Source organism: Rhododendron vialii, chromosome 6a, assembly GCF_030253575.1.
Source record: "Rhododendron vialii isolate Sample 1 chromosome 6a, ASM3025357v1".
In the NCBI taxonomy this organism is placed as follows: domain Eukaryota; kingdom Viridiplantae; phylum Streptophyta; class Magnoliopsida; order Ericales; family Ericaceae; genus Rhododendron; species Rhododendron vialii.
In genome coordinates, this window is record NC_080562.1 from 42,692,620 (window position 1) to 42,713,645 (window position 21,026).

The following is a 21,026-nucleotide window of genomic DNA, read 5'->3' on the forward strand; positions in this document are numbered from 1 at the left end:
TCGGGATGTTCCTACCACATGTGTCCCAACAGGGACTGGTTCTCGAGTTTTCAAGATCTCGATGGAGGAGTTGTTTTGCTAGGCGATAACACCGCTTGCAAAGTCCAAGGGATAGGTTCAATCTGTTTGAAGTTGCATGATGGGACGTTTAGGGTGCTAACAGACGTTCGGTATGTTCCGGACTTGAAGAAGAATCTCATTTCGCTTGGAGCCTTTGATGTGAAAGGATACAAGATTACGATGATGGGTGGAGTGCTAAAGATAGTTCGAGGGGCGCTCATTGTCTTGAAAGGTAGCCGAAAAGGAAACTTGTATTTCCTAGACGGTTGCACAGTCACAGGGAGAGTGGCCGTTACTACTAGCTCAGACGAAGACGATGCATCCAAGCTATGGCACATGCGTTTAGGGCATGCTGGCGAGAAGGCCTTACAGGGTTTAGTAAGGCAAGGCTTGTTGAAAGGGGCCAAGACAGGGAAAGTTGGCTTCTGTGAGCATTGTATATTGGGCAAACAAACTCGAGTCAAGTTTGGCACTGGAGTTCACCGCACAGAGGGGATTCTTGACTATGTTCATTCAGATGTTTGGGGGCCGACCAAAAATGTAACTTTGGGAGGCAAACGATGGTTCGTGACATTTATTGATGATTTCTCCAGACGTGTCTGGGTTTATACCATGAGGCACAAGTATGAGGTCCTTCCAATCTTCCTTCAGTGGAAGAAAATGATGGAGACGCAGACAGGAAGGAAAATCAAGAAGCTGAGGTCAGATAACGGTGGCGAGTACAAGTCAGATCCTTTTCTCCAAGTCTGTCGGGAGGAGGGGATAGTCAGACACTTCACAGTTGCGGGGACGCCGCAGCAGAATGGAGTAGCAGAGCGCATGAATCGTACTTTGGTGGAGAAAGTTCGGTGCATGTTGTCAAATGCCGGGCTTAGCAAGGCGTTCTGGGGTGAGGCTCTCAAATATGCCTCCCATCTTGTCAATCGTTTACCGTCAGCAGCAATCGGAGGGAAAACTCCGATGGAGGTATGGTTTGAGAAACCAGTTACAGATTATGATTCATTACATGTTTGGGGTTGTTCTGCTTACTATCATGTAACTGAGTCCAAGTTAGATCCACGAGCCAAGAAAGCTGTTTTCTTGGGTTTCACTTCAGGTGTTAAGGGATACAGGCTCTGGTGTCCCGAGTCCAGGAAGGTGATTCTAAGTAGGGATGTTACTTTCGACGAATCTGCTATGTTACAGCAGGTTCCTTCCAAGGAGAATGTGGAGCCGAATGCCCAGCAGCAGGTGGAGCATTCAGAACAGGTGGAGGTTGAGACTCCCCTTGTTCCAGCCAAGACTGTTCAGACAGTCAGCCGTCCTGAGGATCAACCCGTTGATCAGGATGTCATTATTGAAGAGGAGGCTTCATTACAGGAAATACCACAGCAGCCAGAATCCATTGCAACCAGCAGACCGAGGCGGGAAATCCGGAAACCTGCTCGATATGCTGATACAGTAGCTTATGCACTTCCAGTGACAGACGATGATGTCCCCTCCACTTACCGGGAGGCAGTGCAGTGTACAGATAGTAACAAGTGGAAAGAGGCAATGGATGAGGAGATGGGTTCACTCTCCAAGAATCAGACATGGGATTTGGTTCAACTTCCCAAGGGCAAGAAATCTATTGGCTGCAAGTGGGTTTATGCGAAGAAGGAAGGTACAGGATCTGAGAAAGTCAGGTTCAAAGCAAGATTGGTAGCCAAGGGTTACGCACAGACAGAGGGGATCGACTACAACGAGGTGTTCTCCCCTGTCGTCAAACATTCGTCGATCAGGATCTTGCTTGCATTGGTAGCACAGTTTGACCTTGAGTTAGCCCAACTCGATGTCAAGACCGCTTTTCTACACGGAGATCTGGATGAGGAGATCTATATGGCTCAACCAGATGGTTACAGAATTGCAGGAAAGGAGAATTGGGCTTGTAAACTGAAGAAGTCGCTATACGGGTTGAAACAGTCGCCGAGACAGTGGTACAAGCGCTTCGATCGGTTTATGATGGAGCAGGGGTACACAAGAAGTCACTTTGACCATTGTGTTTACTTCTGCAAACTCCCGGATGGATCATTTGTCTATTTGCTCTTATATGTAGATGACATGCTGATTGCATGTAAGAGCAAGGTGGAGATTGACAGACTGAAGGCTCAACTCAGTAAGGAGTTTGACATGAAGGATCTCGGGGAGGCAAAGAAAATACTCGGCATGGAAATTCAGCGGGACAAGGCGAAAGGCACAGTTTGTTTGACTCAGACGCAGTATCTGAAGCGAGTGTTGCAGAGATTTGGGATTGACAGGAAAGCCAAACCTGTCAGTACACCTTTGGCCGCTCATTTTAAACTTAGTGCATCGATGTCGCCGCAGAAGGAAGACGAACGGAAGCAAATGGCTCAGGTTCCTTATGCCAATGCTGTGGGAGCTTTGATGTATGCTATGGTTTGTACGAGGCCGGACATTTCACATGCAGTTAGCATGGTCAGTCGATACATGCACAATCCAGGGAAAGAGCACTGGCAGGCTGTGAAATGGATTCTACGGTATTTTCAGGGTACTGTGGATGTTGGATTGAAGTACGAGAGAAACAGAAAACTTGGTCAGCATTTGGTTGGTTACGTGGATTCCGATTATGCTGGTGACCTAGATAAGCGACGGTCGACTACAGGGTATGTGTTTACACTTGCTGGAGGGCCAATCAGTTGGAGGTCAACGTTACAGTCAACGGTGGCTTTGTCTACTACAGAGGCAGAGTATATGGCAGTGACAGAGGCTTTCAAGGAAGCTATTTGGGTACATGGTTTGATTGAGGACTTGGGAATTGTTCAAGAAAACGTGGAGGTTTTTTGTGACAGTCAGAGTGCCATCTGTTTGGCGAAAAACCAGGTTCACCATTCCCGCACCAAGCATATCGATGTTCGGTTTCATTTCATCAGGGAGATTGTAGAGGAAGGGGATGTTCTTCTTCAGAAGATTCCGACTGCAGATAACCCTGCGGATATGCTCACCAAAGTGGTTGCAGGGATCAAGTTCCAACATTGCTTGGACTTGATCAACATCTCTCGAGCAGTGCGCGCCTAAGGGCGCAGAGGGCAGTGTTGATTCAATGATTGTCGCCAAGGTGGAGATTGTTGACTTTTGTGGCTCCAACCCATGCCTGCATTTGCTCAGCAGACAAGGAGCCTCCCAAATCTTTGACTGATATCCTCCAGTATCCTTCAGCCTCCTTTGTGGAAAATGAAGGGAGACTACCGTGGCAAATGAACAGGGTCTCATCTGGCTATAAATGGAGACCTTTGGTTCAGAGTGTTGTATCAGAAATCAGAGAGAAGAGAGTGATACACGAGTAGATTGTGAGGCAATACTGTGTGAGTCTGAGTGATTGTTGTAATCCTCCTCCAGTAAATATAGTGAATCCGCTGCCCCTCCGTGGATGTACCCGATTATTGGGGAACCACGTAAATCCTTGTGTTTCTCTGTGTTGTGTGTTTGTGTTTGCTTGGTTTGACTCTGGTTTAGCACTACAAAAATTTTATCCTATGGGTGCGATCACTTGGTCACTGTGAATGAATGGTAATCGTGAATCTGGATAATTTTATAAACACTTTCATGGACCGGGTTTCATGTATTGTACCACTTCTCTCTGCTATAAATTCCCCTTGATTTTGTTCTCCGCATCATAGTGGTTGTTGGACTCTGTTTCTCCATCTCTTTCCAAATACTGCAATTGATACTAGTAGTAGTATTTTTTTTGTTGTTTGTCAAGCCTTTTTGTTTTTTTGTGTTTTCATTGCCAATTCGAGAGAGAGAGAATGACGGTGGGCGCAGGGATAACAGTGGCCGATGGAAACCTGAACGTGCTAGGTACCCGCGTTTTAACCGACGTTAATGCCGATATTTTCGCCACTCCGGCCGCCGGCGATTCCTTCTTCAATGGCGCTTTCATCGGCGTGCGGTCTGACCAGATTGGCAGCCGCCGCATCTTCCCCATCGGGAAACTCGAGTATGTCTGTCTGTCACTATTTCCTTTTCTTTTGCATAATTGCATGCTAGTTTTGTGTTAGAGAAATCAGTCAAAGCACAACACACGCAATGCATTGCGCCAAGAACAATTAACAAAAAATTACTGACAGCTCAATCGCACTGATTTCTACTATGTGTGGATAAAGAGAGATTGGAAATAAGGAAAAGACTACAAATTACTGGCAGCGTTCCTTATAGGATTGCTAAATGTATATTTGAAAGCAAGAGAGATAAGAACACCCAACAGTTAGCAAATTCTATTGAGATTGGTTGATTTGTTTTGGATATTGGTTGTGTGGGGAATGATGCAGGGGATTGAGGTTCATGTGTGTATTCCGATACAAGATGTGGTGGATGACTCAGAGGATGGGCAGTTGTGGCAAGGATATACCCTTTGAGACCCAATTCCTGATGGTGGAGGCGCTCAACGGTTTCCATTTTGGGGAGGAGAGTGGAGAGGGGGTGGTCGACCAATCGGCATTGTACACGGTGTTTTTGCCTATTCTGGAGGGTGATTTCAGGGCTGTTCTTCAGGGGAATGCTAATAACGAGTTGGAGATCTGTCTCGAGAGTGGTATGCACAGTACATCCATATATCCACTTATTCACGTATGTATTATTTTTTTTGCTGATGTTTTGGATGAGCTCTAAAAAGTGAATGGTTTTGATTAAAGCGCATTTGAAGTGGACCGGAAGGGCTACAGTGGCCTAATAGGATACTCTAGTTAGTAAAAGGGACTGGAGAGGAGCTGGATCTTGTATTTAACTAGTTTCGTAATAATCTAGGTTTTGATTTCAGGGGATCCAGCTGTGGATGGATTTGAAGGCAGTCATTTGGTTTTTGTGGCAGCTGGATCCGACCCGTTCGATGTTGTCACACATGCAGTCAAGTAAGTACACTTTCATTCCTTAGTTTCTCTTTCAATGCATAACGAGAAATAGGAACTGAAATGATATAGGTGTATCTGATAAATCCTGTTTATGGTCTTCCCTTTTTTTCCTAACTTAGCACGCAATTCCAAGAGAATTTTCAAATGATATCTCATTCCACAACCCATCCAAGTTCGGAAGCCTTATTGAAGAGGAAAAAAATTCAAAAATATACATTTACAGAGTCATTTGCTTGATAATCTAGTTTTTCAGATCACATCACACCAGATCACAGTTATGTATGTGTTACCTTTTCTTTATGGCCCTTTGGTCCACCACTACCATGAAATTTCCTAAAAATGGTAAGAACCGGGAAAATGTAGTTCTCCTTGATTAATCATTTTACATTAGGAGCCAATTTCAGACAAAGAGTCAGGTGATGATAAGAAAGAGTGACAAAAACCGATGATAGCACGCTTTAACATAACTAAGCTAAGTGATTCTGACCATGTTTGTATGTTGGATGTGGTATCACCATTCCAGTGAAGTTTTCTGCAATGGATATGGTCAAAATACCTTTCTTTTTAAGATGAAAAGTACAAGAAGGATAGTAAATTGACGATGCTCTTTCTTCGTTGTCAAAGATTGATTGTTCATTATAGTCGTAACTGTATACAGGACTGTTGAAAGACATTTGCAGACATTTTGTCATCGCGAGAGGAAAAGGGTATGATATTTCTTCTTTAAAAAAAGTCCACTTAATGCAATCTAATTATGTTACGTGTATGTTGTCCTCTAATAGTCTTAGATACTGATCTCTCTGAAAACAAACATGATTCAGATGCCAGACATGTTGAACTGGTTTGGCTGGTGCACATGGGATGCTTTCTATACTGAGGTTACTGCAGATGGTGTGAAGAATGGATTAGAAAGGTCTAACACTTACTAACTTGATGTTGTAATTAACTTCTACGGTTAGCATCAGACATATAGTGATTCCTAGTTCCATGTTTTGATTGATGTATCAGCTTCGAAAAAGGAGGGATCATCCCAAAGTTTGTTATTATTGATGATGGTTGGCAATCAGTTGGCATGGATCCTGTCAGTTTTGAAAATAAAGCTGATAACTCAGCTAAGTGAGCACCACGACTTGAATTGTTTCCATTATGTTGTGCCTATGCTTACTTTTGTTGTGCTTATTTGTTGATGTTGTTGCCCTTTTTCAGTTTTTCAAATAGATTGACTCATATCAAAGAGAACCACAAGTTTCAAAAGAATGGAAAAGAAGGCCACAGGGTAGAGGATCCAGCAATGGGACTCCGCCACATTGTTACCCAAATCAAAGACCAACATGCCCTAAAGTAAATTCCTTATTCATTGTCCACAAACTGTTTTTTTCACAGCTACAACTTTTTTGGTAGCCACTCATGATTGTATGTGCCCCTATATTTGTAGGTATGTTTATATGTGGCATGCGATAACAGGATATTGGGGTGGAGTTAGACCGGGTACTACTGAAATGGAACACTATGAATCTAAGTTATTCTACCCGGTCTCATCTCCTGGAGTTCAGTCAAACGAACCCTGTGATGCCTTGGATAGCATAACGAAGAACGGGCTTGGCCTCGTGAACCCCGAGAAAGTGTTTAACTTCTATAATGAACTTCACTCTTATCTTGCTTCAGCCGGGATCGATGGGGTCAAAGTAGATGTTCAAAACATCCTTGAAACTCTTGGGGCAGGCCATGGTGGAAGAGTGAAACTTGCTCGAAAATATCATCAGGCATTGGAAGCATCTGTTTTGAGGAATTTCCATGACAATGGGATTATTTCTTGCATGAGTCACAATACAGATGGTTTGTATAGGTATGTCTTTCTCCTTCACAAGAGATCTACCATAATTAAGCTAGAGAAGTTCAAGGTGCGTTACATTATTGTGGACCTCTTTGCTGTGTTGATCTCATATGATCTTGCAGCGCGAAGAGAACAGCTGTTATAAGAGCATCAGATGATTTTTGGCCTAGAGATCCAGCTTCACACACAATTCATATTGCATCGGTTGCTTATAACACGGTTTTCCTTGGGGAGTTCATGCAGCCTGATTGGGATATGTTTCATGTAAGCTGAGGACAACTGACAATACTTTTTTGTTTGCAACAGATTTTCCATTTTTCTGTTGCTGTCTTTAAGTTGCTGAATTAATGGAAGTCAACTTGTAAATTCTTTTATTATAGAGCCTACATCCAATGGCAGAATACCATGGAGCAGCTCGTGCTGTGGGAGGATGTGCCATTTATGTCAGGTGCAGTGATTGGGCATGCATTTCTCTTAGCGAAACACCAAACCGTATGACATTATCCGATTAAATTACCACTTTCTCATGATGGATACATCTAATGCAGTGACAAGCCTAGGCAACATGATTTCAATTTACTAAGCAAACTAGTACTTCCAGATGGATCCATTTTGAGGGCTAAACTTCCAGGAAGACCAACGAGGGACTGCTTGTTCTCTGATCCCGCTAGAGATGGGAAAAGGTATATAAGACATGTTGTGTGAAATTATTTTTTTGGAAAACCCTTTTTCAGCTTGTCTTGAAAAGGGCATGTTTGCTCATTCCACTGTTAATTTTCTAACAGTATTCTTAAGATTTGGAATCTGAACGATTTCAATGGAGTTGTTGGGGTCTTCAACTGCCAAGGAGCTGGATGGTGTAGGGTTGGAAAGAAGAACCTGATCCATGATGACCAACCTGGCACAATCACCGGAATAATCCGAGCTAATGATGTTAATTATTTGCCCAAACTTGCTGATGATACATGGACAGGAGATGCTGTCTTATATTCCCATCTTGCAGGTATGTCTTGTAGGCCTATGGCTTAAGGCAGTGTTCGAATAAGGGATTTGTGTGGGGATTGTTTTTTCAGGAAAAGATAAGAAGATGACGAAGTCAAGAAGATAAATTTCCTTTTTCTTCTAGTTCCTCTATGAGTCCCTGATCCAAACACAGCATGAACAACTTTCTTTTTTGTCGTTAGACATTGTTATTGAAGGTTAAAATGGTTTGAGAATTACCATTGTGACGAAGATAACACACTGTGGTTTACCATTTCTTTTCGGTGGCCATTGCAGGAGACGTGGTATATCTTCCAAAGAATACGTCGCTGCCAATTACTCTGAAGGCACGAGAATATGAAGTTTTCACGGTGGTGCCAGTCAAGAAATTGTCAAATGGTGCTACTTTTGCTCCAATAGGTCTACTCAAGATGTTCAACTCAGGAGGAGCCATTAAGGAACTAAAATATGAATCTGTGAGGACTGCTAACATCGGCATGAAAGTGCGCGGGTGTGGCATATTTGGGGCCTATTCATCAGTACGACCTAAGAAGATAACAATAGACACAGAGGAAGTTGAGTTCAAATTTGAAGAAGGATCTGGACTGATCACTCTTGCTTTGAGAATTCCAGAGCAAGAGTTGTACCTTTGGGACATGACAATTGATTTTTGAAGATTGGATTGTTTTCTCGTAGCAGTCGAGGGTCTAGAATTTATTTGCTTTGTATCCTTCAAGACCTCCCATAAGAAAACTTTGCTTTTGTAGAAGGGTCACTGCTTGATGTTGCATTCACAGCATGAAGAATTAGGCAAGCGCACTGTGTCCGCATCTTCTTGTATGCGGGATTTTTATAGAAACTGTTAGTTGTCTGCAATGGAACTTCAAAATGGTAGTTTATTGATCAAATCCTCTTAACTGTATTCATTTGCACTTCGTGGTCAAATTGAATTTTCCATCAAGTTTTAGAACGGTTATATTTGGCTGGTTTTCTAATTGTATGCTATATGATATCACAGTTGCAGAAATTGCTTGAGTACGGGCGCTAGACGCCAAAATACTACGATGGGAGGTGTCCAGAACCCACAGCTACCTTGTGATATCCACATGCATCAAATGCTTTCGGACACATTTGTGTCCGGATCTGTACACTTTTCATCTGCATCCAGAGCATTGCTCGTTTGTGCCTTCCACTTGTAAGAAATTACTTGATGTTCATTTGTATTTCGGCCAGAAATTTCTGCCTTCTACTTCAAAAGAAAACAAATTTGGTTGTCTCATGGGAACATGCAATGCAAACAGCAGGGTTACTAATTTGATGATCTTATAGGGTTTCCAGTCTAATTTACCATAATGAATTCGGGTTATATGCTCTCTTAATGATGAAATAGATCCTGAAATTGCAAACAGATATATGAAGCAAACCAAAAATATGAAACAACTCTGTAGAGAACTTGAAGAAATGAAATGGAAAACAAATTCATTGCCGAGAGGAAGAATCCAAGGAAAGCAACTGTACCCGAGATCAATATAGTAAACAAAGCTTTGTCTATGTTTAGGAACACTAATATGAAAGAGTTTGTGGGTAACGCTGTTTGTGCCTCAATATCATCGGCCACTCAATACAATACCACGTTTTCACATAGTCAGTCAGGTGCTTTAGAGAACAGGACCAGCACGACGCTATTAACGCCCACGTCCACGCCCACCGCGGCCACGTCCTCGTCCCCGACCACGTCCCATAGGCTTCCCTGAAATTCAATACACAGTTAAAATGTAATGTCACCGCCAGAATATAGAAGGAAACAAAGACATGAGGACATCAAAATGTGTGGCTTGGGCAGCTAGAAAGAGAAGAGAAGTGCAATGTGCGATACCTGCAGTAGGCTTTTTGGGCTTGACTCTAGGTGTCTCCTCCACTAGCAAAGTCTCAAGATTCAAGCTGTCGGGGAGAATGTAATACCGGATGTTGTTACCCCTAACACTGAGGTGATCAAGAGTAACTGGATTTTTCCCCTTCACTGCCAATTTTACCGTCTTCAAATGTGTGTTCATACTGTTATCCACACCTACACCAAACCAATCAAATCATCAGCTAGAAAATAAGCTCCAAGATGAATCTACTTTGTTATGGACAAAATAACCAGAACACAAGTTTGGAGCTTCCCTATTGAGCTAAGTTTCATTGAAGTATCCACCCAACAAACGTCATATCATCCCAACAAAAGAAAGCTATATCTCTCTCCAAACATTCTTCATGGAAAGAGTAGAGTTAATCTTTACACTTTTACCACGTGAACTTTACAAATTGGTTTATGTGGACGGGAAGGATTACAACAACTTGGCTGCAGAAATACTCAAATTAGAATTGATATTTAAATTTTGTTGATGGGGTGATGGAAGTCAAAAATATGGGGAGAGAAGAACTTATTCAAGTTGCAAGAGTCATTGGTGACGGAGGGAGAGGGACAACTGGAATTAAAACAGTATTTATTTGTAAGGCCGTTGTTAGTTAGATGTACCTTTAATGTCAAGCTTATGATAAAAAAATAGCGTAAAAAATGAAAACATTTTGCATAAAATTCTAAAAGAGAGGGAGATGTGTAGAAAGTATAATCAAACGTGATCATTTCCAAAACGTGCAAGAGCTTAGTCCATGTCATCTATTGGTACCTGGTGTCTATGTTACATGGATTCTTCTAAATTACTAAATACTCGTGTCAGATACTCAACACTTCCAACATAATATGACATTTCTGTCGGAGTATATTTAGTTAGACATCCACGCAGTAGACATATTTTCATTCCACGAACCCTGTCAAACTCTTATATTACACACGAAAACTCCAAAGGCACTTTGTAAACATAACTTATGGAAGAAAATAAAGGTTTTATACAAACAAATTTGATAATTTTGGTGTATCCCCGTGAGATGCAAATTAGATGAATCCAATTTTAGGCACCTCACCACATCCGAGACCCGTACCCAAGTCTATTTGATATAGTTTAGTGTAATGAAGTATCATGGACCTTCTATGTGAAACCAGGAGAACAACCAACATACCAACGAAAAAGATCAATTATGTATTGGCTTGGACGCTCAAATAGTTATATCTAAGCGAAACTACAAAACCTCTTTTAACACAATTCTTGGTGCAACAAAACGGAATGACTATCTAGCTGTCTAAAAACCACAGAGCTACGAATAACAGAATATTAGGGTTTACAAAAAAAAAAAAAAACCCTAATTCGACTTTGAATATAGCAAAAGAAAGAAAAATCGTCAGCGGAGATTGGGGGAAGACCTGTGATGGTTCCATGAACAGAGGTGCCGTTCTTGAGCTCGATCGAGACAGTCTCGTTGTTCAACTTCATCAAGAACCTGCACAGCGAAAACAAGTATACATTACACACAATTAAACGGAGGAAATTGAAAATCAAATTACAGTATGCGACTGGGGAAAATCAAGAAACCATAAAGGAAGTATAGAATGCAAAAATTGAGATGAGAGAGAGAGAGAGAGACCTGACGAGCTTCATCGTGGATTTGCTGGAGAAAGAAGCAGATCGATGGGAGCAACTTCACAGCTTTGCTAAAACCCTGGGTTCAGCCAAGAGGCGGGAGATGCGAAATCTGCCAAGACCAAGAGGGTGGTTAATGGCAATTTGGCCCTCGAATTTTCCCAAGTTTCACTTTGGCTCTAGTAAAGATTATACTCACATGTTTTGGTTGGCATTGCTTATTTATTTTGATTTATGTATCTGGCTCATTAGACTGATTAATTCAGATGATCAATATCACCGTCCTCTAGCGAGTTCTAAGCGAATATAAGAGGAGGGGGAGGAGGAGCAATAGTATAGGTAAAGAGAGAATTTCACTAAAGTAACGAGGCAGATTATAGAAAGACATGTTGTAACAGCTTAGATATTTGTCGATACAATTGGCTACAGTTCCTCAACACTTGTGATGATCCACTGTTCCAAAGCTTAAAAGAATATACTTTTAGTCCCTAGATCCACTTTGTCACCTCTCTACATTTATTCTCTTAGATGACGTGACGCATAGATTGATGGCTTGTGTATATAGTCGAACCATATAAAAAAGACTTCTTAACGCTCATATTGTCAGGTGATTACCATTGTGTCAATCCCTCGGGATCGCATTGCATAGTTACTTGTTTTGTCGAGAAATAAGTAAAAAGAAAATAAACAACAAAGTAGTAAGTAGTAAAATTCTTTGGCCGCCAATTGCTTATTTGTATGTTTTGTGTCCTAATCCTATTTGCTTACTGCTTAAAGTGTAATCAAACAGCCCTACCCTATTATTCCTCATTTTGTTTCAACTTGGGTTGTTGATAATTGCCACAAAAAAAAACTTGGGTTGTTGATTGCATAAAGGGTGTGTTTGTGATGAATACAAATTTTAGATTTTTGTTTCAGATTCTGCTGTAGATTTTAAATTTCGAATTTTAGTAGAAGTTGAGAAATATGTTTGTTATAGCTGCGAGATTATAAAAATTTCTTTTCCTTTTTTAGAATTTGTGTCACAAATTTCCAAAAGCTACCCAATCCGAGCTTTAGAATTTTGAATTTTTTTTCCCTTTTTTAGGTTCTCAGAATTTGTAATTTCTAAATATCAATTTTGTAAATTTTTTTGACAAACATTCTAAACTGATTTTTAAAAGCTAGAATCTAAAAATTTGTTAAAATAATTTTTGACAAACACCCAAAAAGTTCGAAACACCATCAATTTGTAAAACATGTCAACAAGTAGATCACATTAACCTGAATTATTTGCACTTCCATGCGTGAAGTGATTTTTAACCTAGGTTTTGTCCTGAAAAGATACCGAAACACTCAAGTGTCAAATATGAAAGTCATTATATACTTCTTCCTATAAGAGCATCTCCAACCCACACTCCATTTCTTTATTTTGGAGGAAAAATATTCTCCAATCCATCCTCTAAAACTCTTCTCCATTTGGGAGGATGAACTTTGATCCTCTAAATATAGAGGATGAAGGAAAAAATAGAGAATCTCCTCCAAATATGTGTTGGAGTTGATAAATAGAGTGTTGGGTTGGAGTTGAGATAAACAGTACAATCCTCTAAATCTACTTTTCAAATAAAATAGATTAATTTGATCATCTCAAATAGAGATTTGAAGGGTGTTGAATTGAAGATGCTCTAATGAATATTTTTAAAAAGTCGATTTTGTCGCTCCCCTGTTCTCTAACGATACTCTCTTTTCTTTCACAAAATAAATCACCCAGTAAAAACATATATATGAGAGTGATGTTAGAGAACATGCATGGTTAGTTGGTTACCGCTTCCTTTCTCTATCTCCTACTTCGAAAATATCTCATTTCTAGTTGTGCAGAGCAGTCAGAACCAACCTGACAACTTGCTCTCAAATAGAGAGAAGAACCAAAAAAAAGCAATTAAACACTTGATGGAGACAGCTAGTGGTACCCAACTTGGAGTGGCTGGTTTGTTTTGTTTCCATTTTGGGAACCTAACTTTTAAGACACAACAAACCCAGGCGTTGTCAACCCAACCCTCATTCCCCTCAAAGCTGGAGCTGGTGGGTGAGAAACCATGCTTTTTGAGATGGTTTGCTAATTTCCCTCTCCGTGACCAAGGTTTGAGTTCTATGAGGGGTCGTTGAGCCCTTTCGTTAACTAACCTTTCACTAATTCCCGTTAACTATAAATATGGCCCCAAAAAAAAAGGATGGGTTTGAAAATAAAGTACACACATGGACTCATTCGTCACTGCATCTATCTAGAGCATGTATGAATGACAAGTACGATTTTAAAAATAGATTACTGATTTTCCTCTTTAAAACGAAGATGAAATCGATCGTGTTTCTAACATTACCGACAAATCAAATCACCGAAATTATTGGCTTCTTAGAATGCATTCGATCGTTATCTGTTAGGGCGTTCACACTTGGTTGGTCTAATCGCAGCGATATGATTTCATCATCGCACTTGTCTAGAGCATGAATGACGACAAATATGATTTTAGAAATTGCTTACTCATTTTCCTATGTTTCTAACATTACTGACTAACCAAATCATTAAAGTTATGACGTTAATTTGTTCAGTGGATTTTCTAGAACCCGTTGTCATTGCCAACACCATTTCGAAATCAATTGAGATAAGAGTGAATATCCAACATCCGGTCATGAAAAAAAAAAAGACCATCGGTTCAATACTTCAATTCAGAGAACGTTTGTAACATCAGATAAAATTCCTATAAAACGAAGAACATGAACCAGACTTTCTGGGACTTTCTTTACCCATCTCCGTTTTCTCGCTTTATGGCTACGCCATGCCCATCAGTCCTTTAAGTCAACGTTTCAAGCAAAGAAGCAGAACTTTCCATGATTGATGCGTTTAGTTATGAGTGAATTGTAATCTTCCAGTTCTTTTGAGAGAGAGAGAGAGTAATGGGTGGTGAAGAAGGAGAAGAACGAGAGTCTCCATTGATATCAAGTGTCGGTGACCCTGCAGAGGAGCCTTTCAAAAGAACTGGTAAACACAATACCCAACTCTTTTTTTCCAGTGGTTTTGCTGAAGCATGTTTTCCATTGGCTGTTTTCTTGGGTTAATTAAGTAGGAGACTACTTATCAAAAAAGAAAAGAAAAGTAAGAGACTTCATTCCAAAGCCAGACCAATACAGCCCACAGCAGGAGCATACCCGCGTAAACCAGACCAAAAAACAAAAGAAATTACACAGAGGCAAGCCTTCGTTTATCCATCCTTTTCTTTTCTTAAAATCAAGAAACGTGCATTTTTTTTTGGGAAAAAAGGAGAGATTTCAGTAGATACTAATCTCATTTGATCTTTTAAACAGTTTGAGAAAAAGTCAAAAAAAATATTCAGGGAAATATAGTTTTTTATGTGAGGAATTATCGTATTCCGAAAAAGATGCAAGCAAAAATTGTCAGAGGGGAGTACCTGTTTTTTACTTGGAATCGGATCTTCTCCGGTTCTTAATTTAGATTGGATGGACAGTCCAAATCTGGATCTGTCAATTGCTGCAATCGATGACTCAAATTTGGTAAACTGAACCATTGATTATACTAATGTATAGTCCAAATTTAGATTGTCCGTCCAGTCCAAAACTTGGACATGAGAGAATCCAAACCCTTTCTACTTTCCTCCAAGAGCATGTTCTATTTCTCATATTAGTTTCTATGACCCTGAGCAAGGATTTCAGGTAATCTCTGGCTGTCCTGAGAGATGAAAACTCTTTGTATTTCTCTCAAGGCAAACCTGATAGATAACTGCAGCAAATCCCATACCAAGGATGGATGGTTGTACCGTACAGAAAGAAGTCGCACCTAGCCTGACCTAGGTGACTGATGGCTCAACCTAGTTCACTTGATCATGAGAGGGGTTTCCTACTTGTGTTGCATCTATGATCTATCCATGACCATAGCCCAGATCCTCGCAGATTACGCACATTCAGAAAGCAAGTGTACATGGGTCTCCTTTTGCTTGTTTGCAGAACACACGATCTTCTTCAAGATTGATTCCCCAGCTGAAGAGTCTGTCTCCATTAGCCAATTCGTTTTGTTTTTTTGCGTAATCTAGAATCAATCCCATCAACCACAATCTTGGATCATGTGGCCACAACGTAAACCGGAGCCCCATTCCACAGCTATTTCCAAAAAGCTTTCGCTTGCAGAGAGGGCAGCCCAAAGTTTTTTTCTTTTAGTGGGAAGCAAACTAGTCTTGTGATGGTTACCTCTGCCTTCCTTACCGCTTGAGCTAATCCTTTGGGTTCTCCAGTAGCCAATTTATCTGACAAAATAAACTGCAAAATGAATGACCATTTAGGGACATTACCTTATACCGCTATATCAGACAATAGGATATCTAATAGCAGGCCGTGCAGTTCTAACAGAATACACACCTTTACTATTGGAAGCCAAACCACAGAGTGTGCATTCTGTAGTCTGTACATGAGGTAGGAAAGCAGCAGGGGTTTGCTCAATGATGCTTACTGCATATGGGCTTATTTCCGCCTTGCGTATTTATCTTTTGCAATCTTCATTCAATGACCAGAATACGGTTCTTTTATGTTGCTTCTTTTATGGGTTTAATTTTTTCAAGTATGATAGGAATGATGAAAGTTGGATGGAAAATTAATGTTTCATTTTGTGGGCATCACTATACCAATTCACGATGATACTCGTCAAATCCTTTTTTTTTACCTGGGGGTTCGTAGTGTTGCGACGAACTACAATACAGAAGGCTGTGTTTTTCCTGGTTAAATTCTACTTACTTCACATTCTTCATTTCTGGGTGACAAACCTTCCATTCCGCAACTGAGTTTCGCTAGTTAATGTTTGATGTGAAGTGATGGGATAGGCGCTGATATGTAAGTTAATTCTTCTGTGAAATGATTAGTTCTTGAAATTGGATTTGTTCTTAGTCTTTTTATGGATTAATGTATGTGTACTTGTGTAGGGACAATATGGACGGCAATGGCGCATATAATAACTGGAGTGATTGGGGCGGGAGTATTGTCCCTTGCGTGGAGCACGGCTCAGCTTGGGTGGGTGGCCGGTCCTCTAACAATTGTGGTTTTTGCAGCCACCACAATCTTTTCTGCAAACCTTCTATGTGACTGCTACAGATCTCCTGACCCTGAATGTGGGCCTGGTAGAAATCGATCCTACATGGAAGCTGTCCAGTTGTACTTAGGTCAGTGCTTGCTTCTTCGGTTCCCCCCCCACCCAAAAGCTCCCGGTTATCTTTAGACCCATCACTTGAAAAGGGTCTTGATTCTGTTGTCTTAGGTTATATAACATGGGTTGTATAAGAAACTAATTTGAAAATAACATATGCTTATGTGGTGCATTGGCTGATCAATATGAAAATGAGTTGTCCCAAAAAACCAGAAATCAGTGTGCTAGCTTCTTGGATCAATTTATTTGATAGACCTAACAAAAAAGATTAATTTCAGGGGAGAAAAGGAGACGAATTTGTGGAGTGTTTCTACAAGAGAGCTTATATGGAGGTGGAATCGCATATACTATTACATCTGCTGTCAGTGCAAGGTAGCTACAAAAAGAGACAAACGCACCACTGCCATCTGATAGTAGAGTACCTTTCTCTTTGATATTTGGTGGACAACAAATTCTTTTTCTTTTTGGACATACTTTTTTTATTGTTGCCAATATATTTGGAAACTGAACAATGTGTGGCAAACCTACTCTTTAATACATATTAGACCACCCTGTAGAGGCATAACACTCGAATGCGAACTAATAATATAGTTATATTGAAAGCCATTGATTCCAGTGAAAATTGTCAATGGATGACTGTATATGCAGTACAGTGCAGGATGCATGAGAAACAGTGGAAGTAAAAGAAAACCATGACAACAAAAGAAACCAATATATTCAATATAATCAGCAGTGAAACACAATGATGTGATAATCGATGTTTACGTCATTGATATTAGAGAAATCATCAATCGTTACCTAATTAGATTAGAGAATGGCAGTATCTCCTTAATCAGAGATGGTCAAACTGAAGTGAATTTTTTGGAGAAAAGGTACTCAGGCTGAAGTTTAAGCCATTATCTTTTGAAAGGGATGGGGCTTAGTGGGAGAGTCCTGACTTTTCCCCTCTTCTCTCATTATCTTTAACAAGGAGTTTGCAGTGGAACATATGTTAGCGCCTTTCACATACGGTATAATGGTTGCAGACTATCTGAATACTTGTATACTTTAAGAAAATGGAATCTTCTAGTGTGAGGCCCTTTAAAAAGTTACACAGGTTAGAACCTTCATTGTTCTACACTGAATTAGGTAGAAGTGGCAGCTCAATGCTCTTTTGAACTGGCTAATGTGCCCTCTCATGACCCATGAGATTGGGACTTCAATCAGTGTGTAATTTGTGGCAAAACCTTCCAGCATTATTTTAACTTAGTGCCCCTCTCCGAGATAGCTAAACTGCTAACCATTTTTGTTTTGTATAGCTCATTATTAGCCTTATTGGATCTGGCCGCCTTCCCCTATCATGGTTCACTTCACAGCTTGGGTGCTGCATTCCATTGTTCTTCCTGCCCCATTGCTGGAGATCTCCTCACTTGTAGTAGGAATTTGGAATCACACTTATACTGGTTTTTCTGCAGATAACCTTGGTAACAACAATCCCACTAATTCTTTAACACTTTGGTATTGATAGGAGTTTTTCCCTCATGAGATGGGTAATTTGTGATTGTGTGCCTTTTGATGTAGTCAAGTTATTGGTTCGGTTTCTTTAGGTGTGGAACTTCACTTGTGTATGTGCTTTGGAACTTCAATAGGGATTAGCAAGGGCGACCTGGAGGCTAGAGTTGAGGGCTTGTCGAGATGCCTCTTCAACCCTCCCTTGGGAGAGTGCCCTTTGACCAATATGAGAGAGAGAGAGGGAGATTATCACATCATTGTGTTCACTGTTGATTATATTGAAAATATTGGTTTCTTTTGTTGTCATCATTTTCTTTTACTTCCACTGTTTCTCATGCATCCTGTTCGGCATATACAATCATCACTTCACAATTTTCACTGGAATCAATGCATACCACCTTCTGATACAACTGCAGATGCTTAATGTACTTACATAATGGCATCTCATGATAAGATCCGCAGATCGAATCAAGGAGGTTGACCACCCCAATGAGTTGTTTTGGAGAAGATCAGGATGATGAAAAGCTTAATTATTGTTACATGTGTACTAATGTGTAATCGGGGAAATGCTGTCTAAGACTCTAAATGAAGAAATGCTGTTTTTAAAGAATCCTTTGAACAACCTCATGAATGTTCCTATTATCCTTGAACGAGAACCAATAGAAGTGAAAATCGTCTCATTCTATTCAACTTCTTCAAATCTGAATCGACAGAAGTAAACCATACTGATAGAACAACCTTTGCAAGGCAAAAAGAACTACAGGAAATCAAATAGATTACGTAAAACTGCCCAAATTTCGAGCACCCATGCATCCAACGAAGACATTAATATCGACTGTGAAACTAAGATTGTACACAGCTTGTGTGTAGTTGGGTGGGTGGATGGCTGATGAGTGTTTCTGAATCACTCAAAGACAATGTCTACTTTTGTCTTTCATTTCAGCGGTGTTTTTAAGTGTTGTGTCTTTGCTTCTCTCTTACCATTTGTCAGAGGAGTTCACATAGATGATTTCTTAGCAGGTGTTTGACATTTGTTTCTTCTATAATTGATGCAGAGCTATTCAAAAATCAAATTGTTACCACAAAGAAGGTCACGAGGCTTCATGCCAATATGGGGATACTACTTATATGCTACTTTTTGGAGCTGTTCAGATAGTGGTTTCTCAGATACCAGATTTTCATAACATGGCATGGCTCTCTATTGTGGCAACAATCATGTCCTTCTCCTACTCTTTTATCGGTTTGGGACTTGGCATTGCAAAAGTTATTGGTATGTTATTGGCTAGCATATTTATTCTTCTTCTAAGCTATCTTTGGATCTTGGATTTGCGGAGTAATGAGAATGGAAGGGAAAAGGTACGAAAGCAATCAAGTGAAATAAGCTAAATAAAGGTCTTTTGTTTGGTTAACTTAAGAAAAATAAGATTGACATAAATATGTATTTGTCACATTTTTGTTTGTTTACATACTCATGGAACGATGAATGTGCAAAAATAATTTCGCTCCTTTTTTCATTTTCCTTTCACTGTACTATACTGAAATCTGAATGCCGCTGCTACTCCCTTACAATCAGTTTAAGGAATGAAAAAAATTAGACCTTTTGACGGAAATTCAGCTGTAAGGAGATTGAATTTCTTGGTTTTGCCTTGCAGAAAATGGGGTGATCAGGGGGAGCGTTGGAGGAGTTTCAGCTGATAGTATAGCTGATAAACTATGGTTGGTCTTTCAAGCTCTTGGAGATATTGCTTTTTCCTATCCATATTCGATAATTCTTCTGGAGATACAGGTATTTGCTGTCATTCGATAAACATTACATGTTTCAAGCAAAGTGAATTTTAAAGTCAGGCATTGGAAAAAAGAAGTTGACAGAAGAGCTCACTTACTGAGAATTAAAGTTTCTAAAAGAGAATGATAGACGAAATGCGCAATAAACATGGTTCCTTTGTAATGAAGGACACTTTGAGATCACCTCCACCAGAAAACCAGAACATGAAGAAGGCCTCCACTGGTGCAATCTTCATTGCCACATTTTTCTACCTCTGCTGTGGAGGCTTTGGATATGCAGCCTTTGGGAGTGATACACCGGGGAACCTCTTAACAGGATTTGGATTCTATGAGCCTTATTGGCTCATTGATTTTGCCAATGCTTGCATTGTTGTACATCTTGTTGGAGGATATCAGGTACAACTGTCTCGTATCATCTTGTTCATGTTATATTTTCTTTTCCTTTCTTTTTCTTGTTCATCTTTTCCTTTTACTGCAATATATATGGGCACAAATATTATCACTAATACGGCTAGTATTTGTTTGTTAGGTGTATAGTCAGCCACTTTTTGCATTTGGGGAAAGATGGTTCAGCGAGAAGTTTCCAAACAGTGGATTCGTGAACAATTTCTACCCGTTTAAACTCCCATTGGTGCCGGCTTTTCAGTTGAATCCTTTTAGGCTATGTTTTCGGACTTGTTACGTTATATCAACTACTGTAATTGCAATGATCTTTCCTTACTTCAACCAAGTTTTGGGAGTCTTGGGGGCCTTGAACTATTGGCCCTTGGCAATATATTTCCCTATGGAAATGTACTTTGTGCAGAAGAAGATTGGAGCTTGGACTACAAAGTGGATTCTTTTTCAAACTTTTAGCATGGTTTGCTTGCTGGTATCCATACTGGCCTTAATTGGGTCAATGGAAGGGCTAGTAGTTGCAAAATTGAGCTGACACTCATAGTATAAAGCTTTCAACAAAGGGGAATAGGATGAAATTCATGTCAAAATTTTCTTGCCATATTTAGCGGGAGGTGCAAGGCAATTTAATGTATTCTTTCCATAGATAGCTTAATTTGTATATGACGAGATGTAATAAAGGGTTTTTTTTACTGTAAATATGTTTTGTTATCCGGTGTAAGTTTAGCTCTCAAGGGCTATCATTGGCCATGATTTACGGTTGTACCACTTGAGCAGCGCACTAGACTAATAGAGATTTGACTTGAATAATCGGGTAAACAAATGGGATCTTAACAGATTGAGTATATGTACTTAGGGGTGTTTGGATAGTTCGAACATTCTAGACTTGT

At 40.1% G+C, this 21,026-nt stretch overlaps 3 protein-coding genes across 5 annotated transcripts; 2 read left to right on the plus strand and 1 right to left on the minus strand.

Moving 5' to 3' along the window:
• Positions 1-3,648: 3,648 nt before the first annotated feature.
• LOC131329681 (probable galactinol--sucrose galactosyltransferase 1) lies at positions 3,649-8,669 on the plus strand. The gene is made up of 13 exons (XM_058362984.1): positions 3,649-4,036; positions 4,368-4,630; positions 4,856-4,946; positions 5,605-5,653; positions 5,768-5,859; positions 5,955-6,062; positions 6,153-6,287; positions 6,382-6,792; positions 6,903-7,044; positions 7,161-7,228; positions 7,329-7,463; positions 7,566-7,783; positions 8,059-8,669. Exons 1-13 carry the CDS (start codon positions 3,846-3,848, stop codon positions 8,433-8,435), a joined length of 2,280 nt encoding a protein of 759 aa, XP_058218967.1. The 5' UTR covers positions 3,649-3,845; the 3' UTR covers positions 8,436-8,669.
• A 554-nt stretch (positions 8,670-9,223) lies between these two features.
• On the minus strand, positions 9,224-11,354 carry LOC131329778 (small nuclear ribonucleoprotein SmD1a-like). Its single transcript, XM_058363161.1, has 4 exons — positions 11,287-11,354; positions 11,066-11,142; positions 9,638-9,829; positions 9,224-9,511 (listed from the first exon to the last, which is right to left on the minus strand). Exons 1-4 carry the CDS (start codon positions 11,298-11,300, stop codon positions 9,447-9,449), a joined length of 348 nt encoding a protein of 115 aa, XP_058219144.1. The 5' UTR covers positions 11,301-11,354; the 3' UTR covers positions 9,224-9,446.
• Positions 11,355-13,897: 2,543 nt separating this feature from the next.
• LOC131329711 (probable amino acid permease 7) lies at positions 13,898-20,844 on the plus strand. 3 transcript variants are annotated; one of them, XM_058363051.1, is made up of 8 exons: positions 14,061-14,298; positions 14,988-16,154; positions 16,244-16,480; positions 16,743-16,836; positions 19,011-19,225; positions 19,608-19,741; positions 19,909-20,136; positions 20,270-20,844. In XM_058363051.1, the coding sequence occupies exons 3-8, from the start codon at positions 16,261-16,263 to the stop codon at positions 20,669-20,671; spliced, it is 1,293 nt and encodes a 430-aa protein (XP_058219034.1). In that variant the 5' UTR covers positions 14,061-14,298; positions 14,988-16,154; positions 16,244-16,260; the 3' UTR covers positions 20,672-20,844. The 3 variants fall into 3 exon arrangements, with proteins under 3 accessions (XP_058219033.1, XP_058219034.1, XP_058219035.1); XM_058363050.1 differs by lacking the exon at positions 14,988-16,154 and having other exon boundaries at positions 13,898-14,298; XM_058363052.1 differs by lacking the exons at positions 14,061-14,298; positions 14,988-16,154 and adding an exon at positions 14,389-14,987.
• Positions 20,845-21,026: the final 182 nt, after the last annotated feature.

Bases quoted from the DNA above. Each gene is read 5' to 3' on its own strand.
- LOC131329681 (XM_058362984.1), top strand. From the start codon at position 3,846: ATGACGGTGGGCGCAGGGATAACAGTGGCCGATGGAAACCTGAACGTG. The intron at 4,631-4,855 runs GTATGCACAGTA...TTTTGATTTCAG, and splicing joins GGAGATCTGTCTCGAGAGTG to GGGATCCAGCTGTGGATGGA. The intron at 6,063-6,152 runs GTGAGCACCACG...GCCCTTTTTCAG, and splicing joins AAAGCTGATAACTCAGCTAA to TTTTTCAAATAGATTGACTC.
- LOC131329778 (XM_058363161.1), bottom strand. The intron at 9,830-11,065 runs GTCTTCCCCCAA...GGTTTGGTGTAG, and splicing joins TGTTCATGGAACCATCACAG to GTGTGGATAACAGTATGAAC. The intron at 9,512-9,637 runs GTATCGCACATT...ATTGAATTTCAG, and splicing joins GCCCAAAAAGCCTACTGCAG to GGAAGCCTATGGGACGTGGT.
- LOC131329711 (XM_058363050.1), top strand. From the start codon at position 14,214: ATGGGTGGTGAAGAAGGAGAAGAACGAGAGTCTCCATTGATATCAAGT. The intron at 19,742-19,908 runs GTATTTGCTGTC...TTTGTAATGAAG, and splicing joins TAATTCTTCTGGAGATACAG to GACACTTTGAGATCACCTCC. The intron at 20,137-20,269 runs GTACAACTGTCT...TTTGTTTGTTAG, and splicing joins ATCTTGTTGGAGGATATCAG to GTGTATAGTCAGCCACTTTT.